Source organism: Lepidochelys kempii, chromosome 6 (genome assembly GCF_965140285.1).
Source record: "Lepidochelys kempii isolate rLepKem1 chromosome 6, rLepKem1.hap1, whole genome shotgun sequence".
Taxonomy (NCBI): Eukaryota; Metazoa; Chordata; order Testudines; family Cheloniidae; genus Lepidochelys; species Lepidochelys kempii.
Genome location: NC_136385.1, coordinates 61,756,562 through 61,773,031, shown reverse-complemented (window position 1 = coordinate 61,773,031; position 16,470 = coordinate 61,756,562). Strand labels below are relative to the sequence as shown.

At 41.7% G+C, this 16,470-nt stretch overlaps 1 protein-coding gene across 30 annotated transcripts in view; it reads right to left on the bottom strand.

Moving 5' to 3' along the window:
- MADD (MAP kinase activating death domain) overlaps positions 1-16,470 on the bottom strand; it is a 123,694-nt gene that overhangs the window by 12,673 nt on the left and 94,551 nt on the right. For 20 of the 30 annotated variants that reach the window (XM_073348277.2, XM_073348284.2, XM_073348281.2 and 17 more), the window contains 3 exons: positions 9,160-9,232; positions 3,568-3,674; positions 268-337 (listed from right to left, as the gene is read on the bottom strand). In XM_073348277.2, the coding sequence (XP_073204378.1) occupies positions 268-337; positions 3,568-3,674; positions 9,160-9,232 (250 nt within the window). The remainder of the gene's footprint in view (positions 1-267; positions 338-3,567; positions 3,675-9,159; positions 9,233-16,470) is intronic. The other 10 variants (XM_073348293.2, XM_073348298.2, XM_073348296.2 and 7 more) reach the window with 1 other exon arrangement.

Below are 16,470 nucleotides of genomic sequence, written 5' to 3'. Positions count from 1 at the left end.
AAGTATATAGAGCAGTATAAACAAGTCATTGTATGAAATTTTACTTTGTACTGACTTCACTAGTGCTTTTTATGTAGCTTGCTGTAAAACTAGGCAAAAACCTAGGTGAGTTGATGTATCTCCTGGAAAACCTCTGCATACCCCCAGGGGTATGCATACCACTGGTTGAGAACCACTGATCTAATGAACACAACTCTGAGACTGAGGACCGGAAATTTGAGTTACTGCCATGTGAGTACAGACCTAATATCAAAATAATGTAATTACCAAATTCCTCCAGGACAAAGACTCCTCGCACAGTATTGCACTTTTTAATGTGATTCAGCTCTATGAAAACCTACAACAAAACAGGGAGGAAAATAACAAGATTAGTAAATGAGGGACAACTTTTTATTCAAAAAACAAACAAAAAGAAACACTGTCACGGCTGATATAACTTGAAACATTGTAGCACATACTACTACTTCATTTATATAGTTTAATACATAAATACAGGGAGATTAAAAAAGATAAATTTGCCACAATGCTAGAAATTAACAAACAACTTAAAATGCTAAGAAGCGAAGACAGCAGAAGATGGAGTACCTTCCGCTCCTTGCAGGAGGAGAAAGCATGGAAGAGAAACGAAGGAGTTAGTAACTCTGACATATCCAACATTGCTACCCCTTCAGGCACTCAATTGAATTATAGCAAAGAGAAAACCAACACACCTTAAATGCAACAAAAAGGGGGACAAGAAATGGCTGGCTCCCAAATTTGGCATACGATTTATGGCCCAGGTCCATCCCACTTGGTTTCTGCCCCTCCATGCATCCTCCTCCAGCACAGAGGGCAGGCAAGGGGCAATGTGCTTCCCACCCTCATGCTGCTTCTCTTAGACCATCCACCAGTCAAAACTTAATGGGGGAAGGGCTGCTACCCTTCCCCACCAGACAGCACTGCAATTGAGATTTAGCAACAAAACTGTTTGTAGATTTTACATGGTATGTGCAGTCCGTGTTGAAATTGATCCAGACGATGACTTTGGGGAGCACTGATTTAATCTTTAAAAAACATGCATGAAGACTCCGATATTTGTTTTTTGTTTGTTCATTTCATACAGTATGCCACAGAGCCACTGTGAGTTGGGTACCCATTGGGGAAAAACAGAACTGTTTTTGACTGATCTTTGGTTTAAAAAATAAGAATCCAAAAACGGAAAATAAGCCTTCTCACAGATCACACTAATCATTTTTTCCCATGTTCTAGGACACAGATGCCAGCTTTGTGCAAATCAGTAAATTCTCCGAGTTCAACGAGTCCAGTTAATGCCCTATACAATTAAACAATCTCTTCTGATGTGCATCCACATTCTGGAAAAGCATAACTGCAGTTAGTCCTTTCAGGCCAAGAGACAACTTGTGGGCATGAGGAGAAGGTACAGGAAGGTGATCAGGAATCAGCATTATACTCAGATCCTAGAACATTTGTTTCTTCAGCCAGGAAACATACATATGAAGAGTAAGATTGCTCCAGTATCCTGAATAAGTCTCCTACCAATACCTTAGAGATATTCTTGAAAGACTGCATAGCAATGAACTGCAGTGATTTTTTCAGTTGCTATGTACTTATAAAGCTGCAAGCTCAGGTGTGGATTTAGAGATAAATTTACTGGAGAAATTGAATCTACTAGGAAAACAGAAAATGCAGAAAGGTATCCGAGCACTTCTTTTCACTACACCACCAGTAACAAACTACTTTCATTTAATCCCCAAATCATTACCTGGACAAGAAAGGCAAGGGGGGGCCACCAGGCAGGACCCAAGATCATGCCAGCTAAAAGGTCTCTTTTAGAAACAGTCTTACCTATGTCTGCCTTCTGTAAATAGATCAATTCGCATTTTGAGGGTAATCAAGGTAAGTTGATTTTCAAGTACAGATGATGTTTCCAATAATAGAGAAGATCTAACATATGATTCCAGGTTATTTATTCCTCATTACCAGAAAATAAACCTGAGATTTTTTTTGTCAGCAAACCTGCAACTTGCCTCCTTCTCACAACCAAGTATTCAGGGAATAGAAAATTAATCCCACCACTTTGTTTACCTGCGCTCTTTTGAAGTTTAGTTTGTCAAAAATTTTATCACCCTCTATTTTTCTCTTTTCGGAGGGATACACGGAAGAGGGAATAAGGGCATTATAAGGGGATAATTATCTATTTTTTATCCACTTAGATCATTTCCATTGATTGCAGTAGCATTTGCTGTTACGGTTCATATTATGCAGCTCAAGCTTTTTTATTCAGGACCTCAGTGGAAAAGTTCAAATAGATCAGATACAATATTAATTATCTAGCAGCCCAAAAATGGTCAGTGCAAGGCCTGGAGGCATCTTGCTCATTTGAACAAAAACTAAGGGATGATGCATTTCCCCAAGTGGCGGAATTTATGGGAGTTTCCCATTTTTAGGAAAGTGAAATCTTTGAAAATAAAACAAGAATTAACAACATAACAATTAGTAGACTATTTGTAACCTCTCATGGGGATAGTCTTCCCCTACTCTAAAAGGTCACCAATTATAAGAAAACAGGTTTACACAAAAGGTTAATAGGTATTCCTTTCTATGTTTTTCATAGTTTCATTTTGTGTCTTGAGGGGTGCAGATGCTCTCCCCTCAGTTTGAAAGCAAGTGAACGTAAAAAGGAACAAGGCTTATATGGGGAAACAGTAGAGGGAAGATTTAATTAGAGGAAAAGGTAACACACTCCACAAGGGACTGACTGACAGCAGCTTTTCTCTCTCTCTCTCACATACACATACCCCACCCTCCACTAAAAACTGGTTCTACTGTCCAGCACAGCACACCTCTAATGACATATGCAAAACAAACATGAACACAAAGCAAAAAAACAAAAAACAAAAACAAGGACTAAAGAAAGCAAATGAAACAACATCCAGAGAAAGGAAGAAAATGATAAAACAATTCTATTTGTGTTTCCTCTACACCCACAGATAGATTGCTATTTGGAAAGGGGGGAAAAAATCAGTAATTTATTCTCATCTTCGTCTTCAATGTGAGAGAGTGTCATTCTCTTATTCTATTTTCTTGTCTGGAACTTTAGACTCTCCCCCATTTTTAAAATACAAAAATTAAACATGATGAAGAAAATTACCTGAAATACCTGCAAATGTACCTAGCTTAATCTTACAGACACCGTGCTAAATCACTGTGCCATCAGAATGTCAGAGTTCACTACATGATAAATTATGGCATCTTAGATTACCACCTACTTTTTGTTGTTGCTGTTTTAGTATTTTGAGTACCAGTTACCTTGTGCACCTACAGAATTCTGGCAGCCAGAAACAAAGTTAATACCCACCTCTACAACTACTTTTACTTTTTTTTAAAAATGTACTATAGATGTCTACACTCTGAGAATTTCTCATTTCAATATTTAGAGAATATAGGCCATATTCCCCTTTGTCCTACCCTTTCCCCATGGTGGTGCAGGGAAGAGGAAACACATTAATGCAGAGGTGCTGCGAAAAGCTTCATGCTCACATACTCTTGCTGAAGATTCCCTCCTACCTGACTATGCATAAACTTCAGGTTAATTCCTTCCAGTGTGACTTGCAGAAGCCCTCCTTCACCAGTTTTCATATCCTGCACTGGGAACTCACCACCCAATTCAGGTCCTGCAATATGATAACAAACAAAGAGAAGAAGGGCAGGAAGGAATCAAATAGAGTGATCTGCACAATACTCTCCATTTATTGAGTGACTGAAGCAAAAACTCCATGTAATGTACACTGCAACAGTGGATTGGTGCTTTTATGACATGTACAGTGTAGAGTACTTGATTAAAGGCTAGCAGTGAGTGCTCTAAACACCATCACATATTTCATTGCTGGTGTCTGTAAATCTCTGTAACGTGTGAGGGAAATTAAAAGACTAGCTCAGAGTCTGTACTTGTCATGGCTTTTTTTTTTTTTTTTTTTTTTAAAGTTAGCTCTCTTTTCTGTATGATACACCACAGTGGTTGACACCTTACACAGCATTAACCTTCAGCAGAAGCAGAGCAAATATAAATTCACCTGGAGCTTTGAATTTCCTGCAATTTCATATGAACATAGAAGTGTCCTAATGGGGTGAAAATAAAATGGAAATATTCTTAATCCCACAAAGAAAGAAGGGCTTCTTGAATCCCCCATGTCATAGAATCATAGAATATCAGGGTTGGAAGGGACCTCAGGAGGTCATCTAGTCCAGTCCCCTGCTCAAAGCGGACCAATTCCCAACTAAATCATCCCAGCCAGGGCTTTGTCAAGCCTGACCTTAAAAACTTCAAAGAAAGGAGATTCCACCACCTCCCTAGGTAACGCATTCCAGTGCTTCACCACCCTCCTAGTGAAAAAGTTTTTCCTAATATCCAACCTAAACCTCCTCCATTGCAACTTGAGACCATTACTTCTCATTCTGTCATCTGGTACCACTGAGAACAGTCTAGATCCATCCTCTTTGGAACCCCCTTTCAGGTAGTTGAAAGCAGCTATCAAATCCCCCCTCATTCTTCTCTTCTGCAGACTAAACAATCCCAGTTCCCTCAGCCTCTGCTCATAAGTCCTGAAAAGAAAAGGAGTACTTGTGGCACCTTAGAGACTAACCAATTTATTTGAGCATAAGCTTTCGTGAGCTACAGCTCACTTCATCGGATGCATCGGATGAAGTGAGCTGTAGCTCACGAAAGCTTATGCTCAAATAAATTGGTTAGTCTCTAAGGTACCACTAGTACTCCTTTTCTTAAAACTGTGTGACAGCTCCCAGCCACGCCAGTCTATTAGTCAGCCAAACAAACTTAGGATTCCAACAGCCCTTACTGTACCTTGCAGGTAATGCTCGGTGCCCAGAGTTCCCATGCCCCCAGCAGAGTATTCCTCTGTAGTATCCAGCCTGCCACTGAACACTCAGAGGAATTACCAAATTAGTTGTCCAAAAAAATAAACACACCCACCTGTTGCCCTTCTCTGTACCTTTTCTATTTTTCATATAACTTTTTTGAGATGGGGCAACTAGAACTACATACAGTATTCGAAGTGTGGACACAACATGGATTTATATAGTGACATGATGATATTTCCTGTCTTATTAGCTATCCCTTTCCTAATTGTTCCTAACATTGTTCGCTTTTTTGACTGCCGCTGCACACTGAGCGGATGTTTTCAGAGAACTATCCAAAATGACTCCAAGATCTCTTTCTTGAGTGGTAACAGCTAATTTAGACCCCATCATTTTGTAAGTATAGTTCAGATGATGTTTTCCAACATGTATTATTTTGCATTTATCAACACTGAATTTCATTGGCCATTTTGTTGCCCAGTCACCCAGTTTTGTTAGATCCCTTTGTAATTCCTCGTAGTCTGCTTTGGATTTATCTTGAGTAATTTTGTATCATCTTCAAACATTGCCACCTCACTGTTTACCCCTTTTTCCAGATCATTAATGATTATGTTGAACAGCAATGGTCCCAGTACAGATCCCTGTGAGACACCACTATTTACCTCTTTCCAGTCTTGAAAACTGACCATTTATTCCTACCATTTGTTTTCTGTCTTTTAACCAGTTACTGATCCATAAGAGGCCTTTCCCTCTTATCCCATGACTGCTTACTTTTCTTAAGAACCTTTGGTGGAAGGATCTTGTCAAAGGCTTTCTGAAAATTCAAGTAAGCTATATCCACTAGATCACCCTTGTCCACATGTTTGTTGACCTCCTCAAAAATTTCTAATAGATTGGCGAGGCATGATTTTCCTTTATAAAAGCCATGTCTACTTTTCCCCAACAAATCATGTTCATCTGTGCGTCCGATAATTCTGTTCTTTACTATAGTGTAAACCAATTTGCCTGGTACTGAAGTTAGGCTTACTGGCCTCCAATTGCCAGGATTGCCTCTGGAGTCTTTTTTACCAAAAAGAATTTGTAATAAAAACAAGAATAAATGTATTAATAAAGAATAGAGATTTAAGAGATACTAAGCAGAGACAAAAGAAACAAAATGGTTACAAATAAAACCCAAGTATTTGGTTTTATTCTCTTTCTAGTGACTAAAACTTAACTCAACAGGCTACAATTCTTGTCTAAAGCAATATTCTCACAGTGACGGAGGCCCTGTGCGTCGAGCCAGGTCGAGGTTGGTACACCCTGCCACCAAGTTGTCAGGATTCCCTGTTAATCAGGATATTGCAGCAAGGTGGGCTCTGGTCCCCTGGCAGGACTGCGTAAATGAAGTCGGTAGCCCCTGAGCCTCCGGGTTGGGACTGACAACCACAACTGGGATCCCGGCCCTCTTGGCGGGGTTGAACAACAATTAGCCTGTAGCCCCTGGACCGGGGCAGAACAAACAGTCTAAAGCCCTGAAGCCTCCGGCTGGGGTAGAAAATAGTAATTGGGGAATCAGCCCCCTGCGCAGAGCAGAACAGTAATAAGTCTGTAGCTCCCAGGCGGGGCAGAACAAATAATCTAAAGCCCCAAAGCCCCGTGGCTAGAACTGAGAGCAGGCAGCAGCCATGCCTGGTGGCCCGTGGGGTGTGGTAGGGGAACCCGGCCATGTCCGCTCCACCAGGTTCTGACCCAGGGCCCTATGAAGTCATTGTTAAGAGTTTAACAATTGTTAAGGCCCTGTTAAGAGTTTAGGCATCAACTTCTACTACATCCCCTGGATCACCTCCTATCACAAATTGCATCCCTGGCATCTCCTCAGCTGGCGGTGGCTTGGCATCCCTGTTCGTCTCTACCACCAGAGAGTTGGCCATAGCGTTGTCCAAGTCCATGAGCTCTACCGCCTGGAATGTCATCAGCACCTCTGCAGGAGCCTGCAGTACATGTCCTCCCTCCTCCTCAGCCAGTGTGACTGGGCTGGGCTGCCTCCTTTTATCTGGCTCTTCCACCTGAGGCATGCATAGCAGGGGAAAGGGGGCATGGCCTCTTGGGCCCACAGTGATTGGTTTGTCCCTGTTGGCCCAATGTGGGTTTGGTACACTCCGTCACATTCACCTACAGCCACTTCTTAGCATCACCAATCCACATGGTGGGGGATCCACCATTCACAAATGCAAAGAACATCAACCTCTTTGTTCCCTCAGTGATAACCAAAATGTCTTTTTGCTTCTCCTTATATTCCCCAGAGTTTATTGTCTTTGTCACCAGAGTCAGGATGGACCTCTGGGGTTCAGACTCCAGTGTCTTCCCATGCTGATTTCACATCCTCGTTAACTTGCTCCTCCTGTTTATCTCAGATGCAAATGAACTGTCCATTGTCTCTGCCATCACCATGCTCAATTTACACTAGAAACAGGGAGATAACTGTCCTCCCTCTTGTCTTGAAAAAAACCTGTTTCTCTCTTTGATTACAGACTTCAAAGCACAGTATCAAAAATATGCATAAATCCTCAGTGTTAATACACACATTTCACAGTGATATTAACAACCAGTATGTCACTAGTTTTCAACTGATACCTTACACAATATTCTTTACAGATAAATATTATGACTGAAATGTGTTAGATGTAATAAGTTTGTCAGGCTTAATAGAAGTTGCTTTATATGATGTTGACTCCTTTGCAAGTGGGCACTGAGGGGCTCTTAGGGTCACACCTTCTCTATGTTTTCAACAAGATGGTTCAAGAAAACGTGGGCAATATTTGGCCCTACAACTGGAACTTGGAGCTTGTCTCCGTGGGACTTTTTTCCAGTTATACCAGTATAATTACACAGGTAGAGTTAAACAGCTACAGTTATATTGGTATAATTCCCCCGTGTAGATACACTTATTCCATAGTAAGAGTGCTTGGGGGGGGGGCGGCTTACTTTAAACACTTCCAAAGTGACATAAGTTAAACGGAAAAAAAGGCCCTCTTCTACTGGAATAAGAGTGTCCAAGTGGGTAGTTATACCAGTCTAACTAGGTTGGTTTAAATTCACACCCTACCTCCTTTACACTGGTATAACTTCCCCATGTTGTCAAGACCACAATTAGGTTGATGATCACACACGAGCCAGAGTAGGCTCCAGCTCCAGCTCCCAAAGCTGGATTACTCTGCAGTATTACCAAGAGTAAACAGTAACAAAATTATTTTTATCATCCAAGTAAGCAGTTAACACTGAACACACATATGGAGCTAGTATGTTGAATAAGAACAACAATCACATTTCTGGCCACATACACACTTTAAAAGAGGCTTGCTAGTTTTCCAGCTGCAACTGTGGCAGGATCTTCCTTTTCCCCATTCTGTTAGTACTTGTTCACACAAGAATGTTTCAACAGTTGTACAGGTATAGTTATATTGGTTTAAATGCCCATGTGGACACAGTTATTCCAGTATAAAATAGTGAGGTTTTTTGGTTTACTTTAATCCCTTGCAAAGTGACAAACTAAACAGAAAAAGCCCCTCTTATATGGGACTAAGAGTGTCCAAACAATGGGTTAGACTGGTAAACTCTAAATTGATTTAAATTCACACCTTAGGTTACACTGGTATAACTTTCCCATGCACACAAGCTCTAAGGGTTAGAACTCTGCAGGGAGCTACAGGGTTAATCACTGCTGATTCACTGGGACAAGTGGGGTTCATTAGACTTCACCCTGAATATAATGGAGGTGGGAGTAACCCTTCCAGAGAGCCAGGGCATGTAACAGATAGGTCCTGACGGAAGGAAAGGTAGGACCAACCGAATCTAAGGAAAGAGCTAGAGTGAGGTTTCATATCATGTAGTATTATTTTGGAATTATCACTGTATTGGTAAATCAGACCCCTGAAGGGGTGACTGATTTTAGAAATGCATGATTTTTGGTGAGGGCTACACCAGCCAATAATAAATAACCATCATCATCTCCTCCACCACAACCTGCCATATATGCATAGGTAGAGGAGAAAACAGAACTTTGAGATCATTGAATAAAAAGCACTACATTCATACAAACCATCATTACAGAGGTTGGAGAGACAAGGTGGGGGAGGTAAAATCTTCTGCTGGTCCAATAAAGATATTACCTGACCCACCTTGTCCCTCTAATGTCCTGGGACTGACATGGCTACAACTAAACTGCATTGAAGAGGTTGGTTGATTGATCATACAGTACCTGCCAAATCCTGTCCACCCATGCCTGGAGGCCACAGCTCTTACCTGGTTTAATACTTTGCTGTCTTGCTGCTGCTCGCTCCATACTGTCTTTTACACAGTAGTACAATTCCCGACACTGTAAGAGAAGAGTTAGATAACGTGTTTTCACACCATACCCTAGCAATACCGCATCACAGAGCAGCTCAACAGCACTGACTGTGGGGTTTAACGTGTGGATGTTGGGTGGTGTTGGTGGCCCATGATATACAGGAGATCAGATGATCTGGTGGTTCCTTCTGGCCTTAAAGCCTATGACTAAGTCTCTACAAAAAGATCAAGTCCTTTTCTCTCATACAATCATTTCCACGAGGAAGTCCTTGGAGGATTACCAAAGGATCATTTGGTAATAAATATCCAACAGTTTGTGATATTTGATTACAGACTGCATCCCAATAGTTTCTAATGACTGGACATGTCCTCCATAATCTCCCCTCTACCCACAATTTCTGCAACATTTATCCCCATTTTCTCTCTCTCAACTGTGAGTTACCACTGAAACAATATCTTAAAGAAATTTTCTTTTATTCTGCTACAAGCAGATTGCTGGTCCTCTTGTCCAGATCAAACCCCATTCCTTTGGGGTAATTTGTCTAACCAGGTCCACAGAATACACCATTTACTCTACGTTAAACCAGCAAGTGACCTGTGCTCCATGCTGCAGAGAAAGGCAAAGCTCCACCAAGGTCTCTGCCAATCTGGCCTGGGGAAAATTCTTTCCAGAGCATATGGGTAAGACCCACCAGCTAGACACCTGGGAAAGAATTCTCTGTAGTAACTCAGAGCCCTCCTCATCTAGTGTCCTGTCTCCGGCCACTGGAGATATTTGCTAATAGTAATCGTGGACAGGCCATGTATCATAGTGTTGTAGGCAGCCTAATCATACTATCCCCTCCATAAACTTATCAATTTCAGTCTTGAAACATGTAAGGTTTTTTGCCCCCACTACTCCCCTGGGAATGCTGTTCCAGAACTAGAAACCTTCATCTAATTTCAAACCTAAACTTATTGATGGCCAGTTTATATCCATTTGTTCGTGTCAACATTGACCCTTAACTTAAATTACTCATCTTTCCCCCAGTTGTATTTATAGAGAGCAACCACATCTCCCTCAACCTTCATTTTGTTAAGGAGCTTGGCTTGTTTAGCCTAAGTCGCCTCTCAGAAGATAAAAACAACGAGACATCCTTGTGGCACCTTAGAGACTAACAAATTTATTTGGGCATAAACTTACGTGGGCTAGAACCCACTTCATCAGATGCATGGAGTGGAAAATACAGGAGCAGGTATACATACATGAAAAGACGTGAGTTGCTTTACCAAGTGTGAGGTCAGTCTAATGAGACAAATCAATTAACAGCAGGATACCAAGGGAGGAAAAATAACTTTTGAAGTGGTAAGAGAGTGCCCATTACAGACAGTTGACAAGAAGGTGTGAGTAACAGTAGGGAGAAATTAGGTTTAGGTTTTGTAATGACCCAACCACTCTGTCTTTATTCAGGCCTAATCTGATGGTGTCGAGTTTGCAAATTAATTCCAGTTCTGCAGTTTCACGTTGGAGTCTGTTTTTGAAGTTTTTTTGTTGAAGAATTGCCACTTTTAGGTCTGTTACTGAGTGACCAGGGAGACTGAAGTCTTCTACTACTGGTTTTTGAATATTATGATTCCTGATGTCAGATCTGTGTCCATTTATTCTTTTGTGTAGAGACTGTCCGATTTGGCGAATGTACACGGCAGAGGGGCATTGCTGGCACATATCATCTGACACCCGCCCACCCCCGCTGCCCCCGGCCCCACCCCCACTCCACCCCTTCCATGAGGCCCCACCCCTGCCCCACCTCTTCCCACCCCCTCCCCAAAGTCCTCACCCCAACTCTGCCCCCTCCCTGCCTCTATTCCAATCCCTTCCCCAAATCCCCACCCCTGCCCCGCCTCCTCCCCTGAGCACGTGGCTCCCTGCTCCTCCCTCCTGGAAAGTGCTAAGCACCTGGAGGTAGGCAGAAGAGCGCAGGCATGGCATGCTGGGGGGAGGGGGAGCTTGGAGGCCTGCAGGAAATAACTCTGAGCGGGGGGGGGGGGAGAGAGCGGGGAGGGGAGGTTGGCAGGCAGCAGGAAATAACCCCGTGGGCCGTGTGTTTGAGACCCCTGATATATGCCATCATGTGCCACCATGCCCCTCTGCCATGTACATTGTCCCAATCGGACAGTCTCTATACAAGAGAATAAATGGACACAAATCTGACATCAGGAATCATAACATTAAAAAACCAGTAGGAGAAGACTTCAGTCTCCCTGGTCACTAAATAACAGACCTAAAAGTGGAAATTCTTCAACAACAAAAACTTCAAAAACAGACTCCAACGTGAAACTGCAGAACTGGAATTAATTTGCAAACTGGACACCATCAGATTAGGCCTGAATAAAGACGGAGTGGTTGGGTCATTACAAGACCTAAACCTAATTTCCCCCTACTGTTACTCACACCTTCTTGTCAACTGTCTGAAATCGGCCACTCTCATTACCACTTCAAAAGTTACTTTTCCTCCCTTGCTATCCTGCTGTTAATTGATTTGTCTCATTAGACTGACCTCACACTTGGTAAAGCAACTCACATCTTTTCACGTATTTATACCTGCTCCTGTATTTTCCACTCCATGCATCTGATGAAGTGGGTTCTAGCCCACGAAAGCTTATGCCCAAATAAATTTGTTAGTCTCTAAGGTGCCACACAGGCTCCTTGTTGTTTTTGCTGATACAGCTACCACTCTGAAACCTGTCTCATAAGGTAGGTTCTCCATTCCTCTGATCCTCCTAGTAGCCCTTCTCTGCATCTGTTCCAGAATTGCACACAGTATTCCAGATGAGATCTGACCAGTGCTTTGTAGAAGACTTCCTCTAACTCCACTGGAAATTCCTTGCCTGATGCATCCTAGGATTGCATTAGCCTTTTTCAGAGCTGCATCACATTGGCATCTTATAGTCATTCTGTAATCAACCAATACACCCAGGTCTTTCTCCTCCTCTGTCACTACCAACTGATACATTCCCAACTTATAGCAAAAATTCTTGCCATTAGTCCCTAAAGGCACTTTGCACTATTAAACTTCATCCCATTTCTATTGCTCATTGTTCAATGTCATCCAAATCTTATGTGACATTCTGGTCCTACTCTGTATTGGCAATACCTCCCAACTTTGTGTTGTCTGCAGATTTTATTAGTACACTCGTACTTTTTGTGCCAAGGTCATTAGTGTTCCATAACATTGGTCCCAAGACCAATCCTTGAGGAACTCCACTAGTAACCTCTATCCTGCCCAACAGTTCACTGTTCAGCATGACTTGCTGAAGTCTCCCCTTTAACCAGTTCCTTATCCACTGTTTAATTCTTTTATTAATCCCCATCTTCTCCAATTTAATTAATAATTTGCCATGTGGAACTGTATCAAATGGTTTACTGAAATCCAGGTAGATTAGATCTACTGCATTTCCTTTGTTGAGAAAATCAGTTATCTTCTCAAAGAAAAAGATCAGGCTGATCTGGCGCTATCTACCTTTTGCAAAAACCACGCTGTATTCAATTACCATTTACCTCTATGTCCTTAACTACTCTGTCTTTCAAAATTTGTACTAAGACCTTGCAACAATTGAGGTCAAACTAACGTTTCCTGGATCACTTTTTTCCTTTCTTAAATATAGGTACTATATTTGCCTACCCTTCAATTCTCCAGTCACTGAACTTATGGATTTATTAAAAATCCTTAGCACTGAGCTTGCAATTTCATGTGCCAATTTCTTTAATATTCTTGGATTGAGATTATCCAGGCCCCCTGATTTGGTCCCATTAAGCAGTTCAAGTTTGGTTTTCACCTCAGATGTGGTAATTCCTTCTTCCATATCCTTGTTCCTATTAGCCACTGTCCCTGAGATCTTCATTACTCTTGTTAAACATGGAGACAAAGTATTTATTTAGCTTTTGGACCATACCTAGATAATCTTTAATCACTATCCCAACCTCAGTGCTTTGCGGTCCCACTTCCTCTTTCCTTGTGTTCATTTATATGGATAAAGAACTTTTACTATTAGTTTTAATTTCCTTTGCAAGGTCCCACTCTGCTTGACTTTTGACAGTTCTCACTTTTCCCCTACACTTTCTGATCACCAAGCAGTAGCCTTCCTTGTTGATTAGTCTGTTCTTCCATTCCTTGTAGGCGTTCTCCTTTCTCAGTTTGAAATGCTTGTTCATCCAGTTTGGCCTGCAACCTTTCACAATGAATATTTTGCATTTCTTTGGGATGCAGGCTTCCAATAGTCTCCGCAACTTTGACAAAGTAATTCCAAGCCTCTTCCACATTCAGATTGAGTTCTTCAGTCCAGTCTACTTCTCTAATTCCCTTAATTTTTTTTAAAGTTTACCCTTTTGAAATTAAGGACCCTAGTTGCACACCTATTTTTGTTTATGCTTCCATTTAGCTTATACTGAATTAGCTCATGATCGCCTGAGCCAAGGTTGTCCTTTACTACCAGTTCCTCTGTGAGGTTCTTGCTATTTATCCATCTAAATCTAAAATGGCATCACCTCTTGTTGGTTCAGTGACTATTTGGTGAAAAAATCTGTTGGCTATCATACCCAGGAATACTCTTGACCCTACCATTATTAGTAGCACTTGTCTTCCAATATATCTAGGAAATTAAAGTCTCCCATAATCACACAACTCCCTGTAATGCTGATTTCATTAAAAATATTAAAGAGGTTTCTATCCACAATCAAATCAGATCCTGGAGGTCTGCAGCAGACCCCAAGCACTATCGCAGTGGAGCCTTTATTACCTTTCCTCCCCAAAAGTAATTTTGATCCAAAACAGATGCCATGTTATTCATTCCATCACATCTAATTTCTTTAGTTAACCCCTTCATTAATATATACTGCTACTCCACTATCTTTCCCCTTATTTCTGTTTTCCTGAAAAGCACATACCCTTCAATACCTGTACTCCAGTCATGACGACTAGTCCACCATGTATCTGTTATCCCTATAATAATACCTGGTTTCACTTCCTGCCCCAGTAGCTCTAGTTCCTCCATTTTACCACCAGGCTCCTTGCACTGGTGTACAACATATTAGTTGTTTCTGCTTGGCTTTACTCAGATTCCTCGCCTGATTAGGTACAGTCATTTTACTGCCAGTATTGCCTACCTAACTGTTAATATCAGTGGTACTGGGACTATCTTAATGTCCATTCTCCTTCCCTCTGTTGTTCCTTTCTCCATTGCTGTATCCGCTTTTACTTGATTTTCCTCCTGCCCAATGTTATAATCAGAAATGGAGATTACATGAGTTGCACCCAACCATCTCCCTTGACTTCCTAGTTTAAAGTTCTTTTAATCAGTTGTGCCAGCCTCCATCCCAGAAGTCTATTTCCCTCCTATTCAGGTGGAGGCCATCCCATGAGAACATCCTCTGTGCATTAATGCCTCCCAGGGCTGTCAAAGCCCTCCTTGTAGCACCACTGCCTGAGCCATTTGTTGATCATCATAATTTTGTCTCGTCTTTGCACTTCTCCTGTAGGGACAGGAAAAATCCCACTGAAGATCACTTGATCACATTTCTCTAAGTGTCTTCCCCAGCCTGGTGTAATCTTCCTTGATATGTCCCAGTGAGAATCTAACAGCAGCATTAGTTCCCACGCGAAGGAAAATCAATGGATTCTTTCCTTCTCCCATTAAGATCCTCTTCAGCTCAGGCCCACACACTATATTTTAGTTCCCAGCAGACAGTACACCATTCTGTTCTCTGGATTAGCTCTGGTGACAGGTCTGTGTGTTCTTCTCAGTAGATCGTCCCCAACCACGCAGACCTGCCTTTTCTTGGTGTTGGTGCGAGTCTCCAGCCTTACCTCTTCTCTTCTTTCTGGCTACGAGTCTTCTTGTCTTCTGTTCTCACTTGCAATTTTCTGCAAGTCATCCTCTATCCTTCTGGGGATCCAAACTAGGGCTATGTCCATTATCTCTTCCCTTCTTCTAGCTGCTCTTTTCTTCCTTGCTCTCCCATCTTCTATTACTGCCTGACTCTCCCCATCATTTTCCAACTCAGCAAACTTGTTCCTCAGTTTTATTTCTCCATCGCTAGCTGATCTGTTCCTCTCCCTTGTTCTCAGTCACATGCTTCCGCTTCCACTTCCTTCATCCAACAATCTACCCTCACAGTTCTCTGGTCCAGCTTGCATCTGTAAATCTTGAGGTTTTCCTTCAACCTCCTCTCTTCTTCCCTCCATCATTTGCTCAATTCCTCTTTGAAACTCAGCCATAGTTTCTAGCTGCATCTCCAAACCTCAGACCTTTTCTTCTATCAGATCTATTAGGCAGCACTTCATACAAACAAAGCACCTTTCAGGTACCCTCTCCAAAAGAATGTACATCCCACAGCTTCAACAACCAGTCATCTGGTCTTTCCCATTCTTTGGATCATTACCACTGCTGCCTCAGTAGCTGTCATAGCCTTCCCAACAAAGCTCTTGTCAGAAAAGGGGGAAAAACAACCCAAAAACTAAAAATACTCATCACATATACTCCTCCCCAGACTCCCCCGTTTTCCGGCTCCTGTGCCGCTGCTCCTGTGCTAAGGTCTTTTTCACCTTTAGGGAGAAGAACAACCACAGTAGCTTCTTTCATAGGTTATGGAAGTTCCTCCCCTAACAGAACAGCATTGAAGATACCTCTCAGAGGATCCACTAATACCTCCTTAAATACCTTGTACACTTCAGCTGGAAGACCATGAGGTCCTGGAGATTTACCACTTTTCATACTTGCTATTGCCTCTAGGATGTCGTCTTCTGTTATTTATCTAAAGTTCCTTATCAATTTTGTTTATCTTTGGCAAGCCTGCTACTTCCAAATATTTTTGAATAATTTCAGAGCTTGGAGTATCTGAGGCATGGAGATTTTTATAATAAGCAGTGTATATAACTATCTTGCTGGCTGTTCTTAATTGGTGGAATAATAAACTATTGGCTCAAAAGCCTAAAGGTATTCAAAAACAGTGTATCACTTATTTCCCCTCTCATAAAACATCTCCTTTTATACCTCAGTGCTTTTGCAGTGGCATCTGTCATCACCATATCCAATTTCCCCCTAAAATTAGTTAATTGTTGATATAAATTTTTGACTTGTGTTTTTATGAATGTCTTGTAACCTTTTTATCTCCTCTTCTAGCTCTATTTTTTCTTGAGGTCTTTCTTTTTCAATTGAGTGTCTCTGCTTTTCAATTGACCCCTAAAGAGTGCTTTACCTGCTTCCCAGAGGCTGCCTCTTTTTGTATTA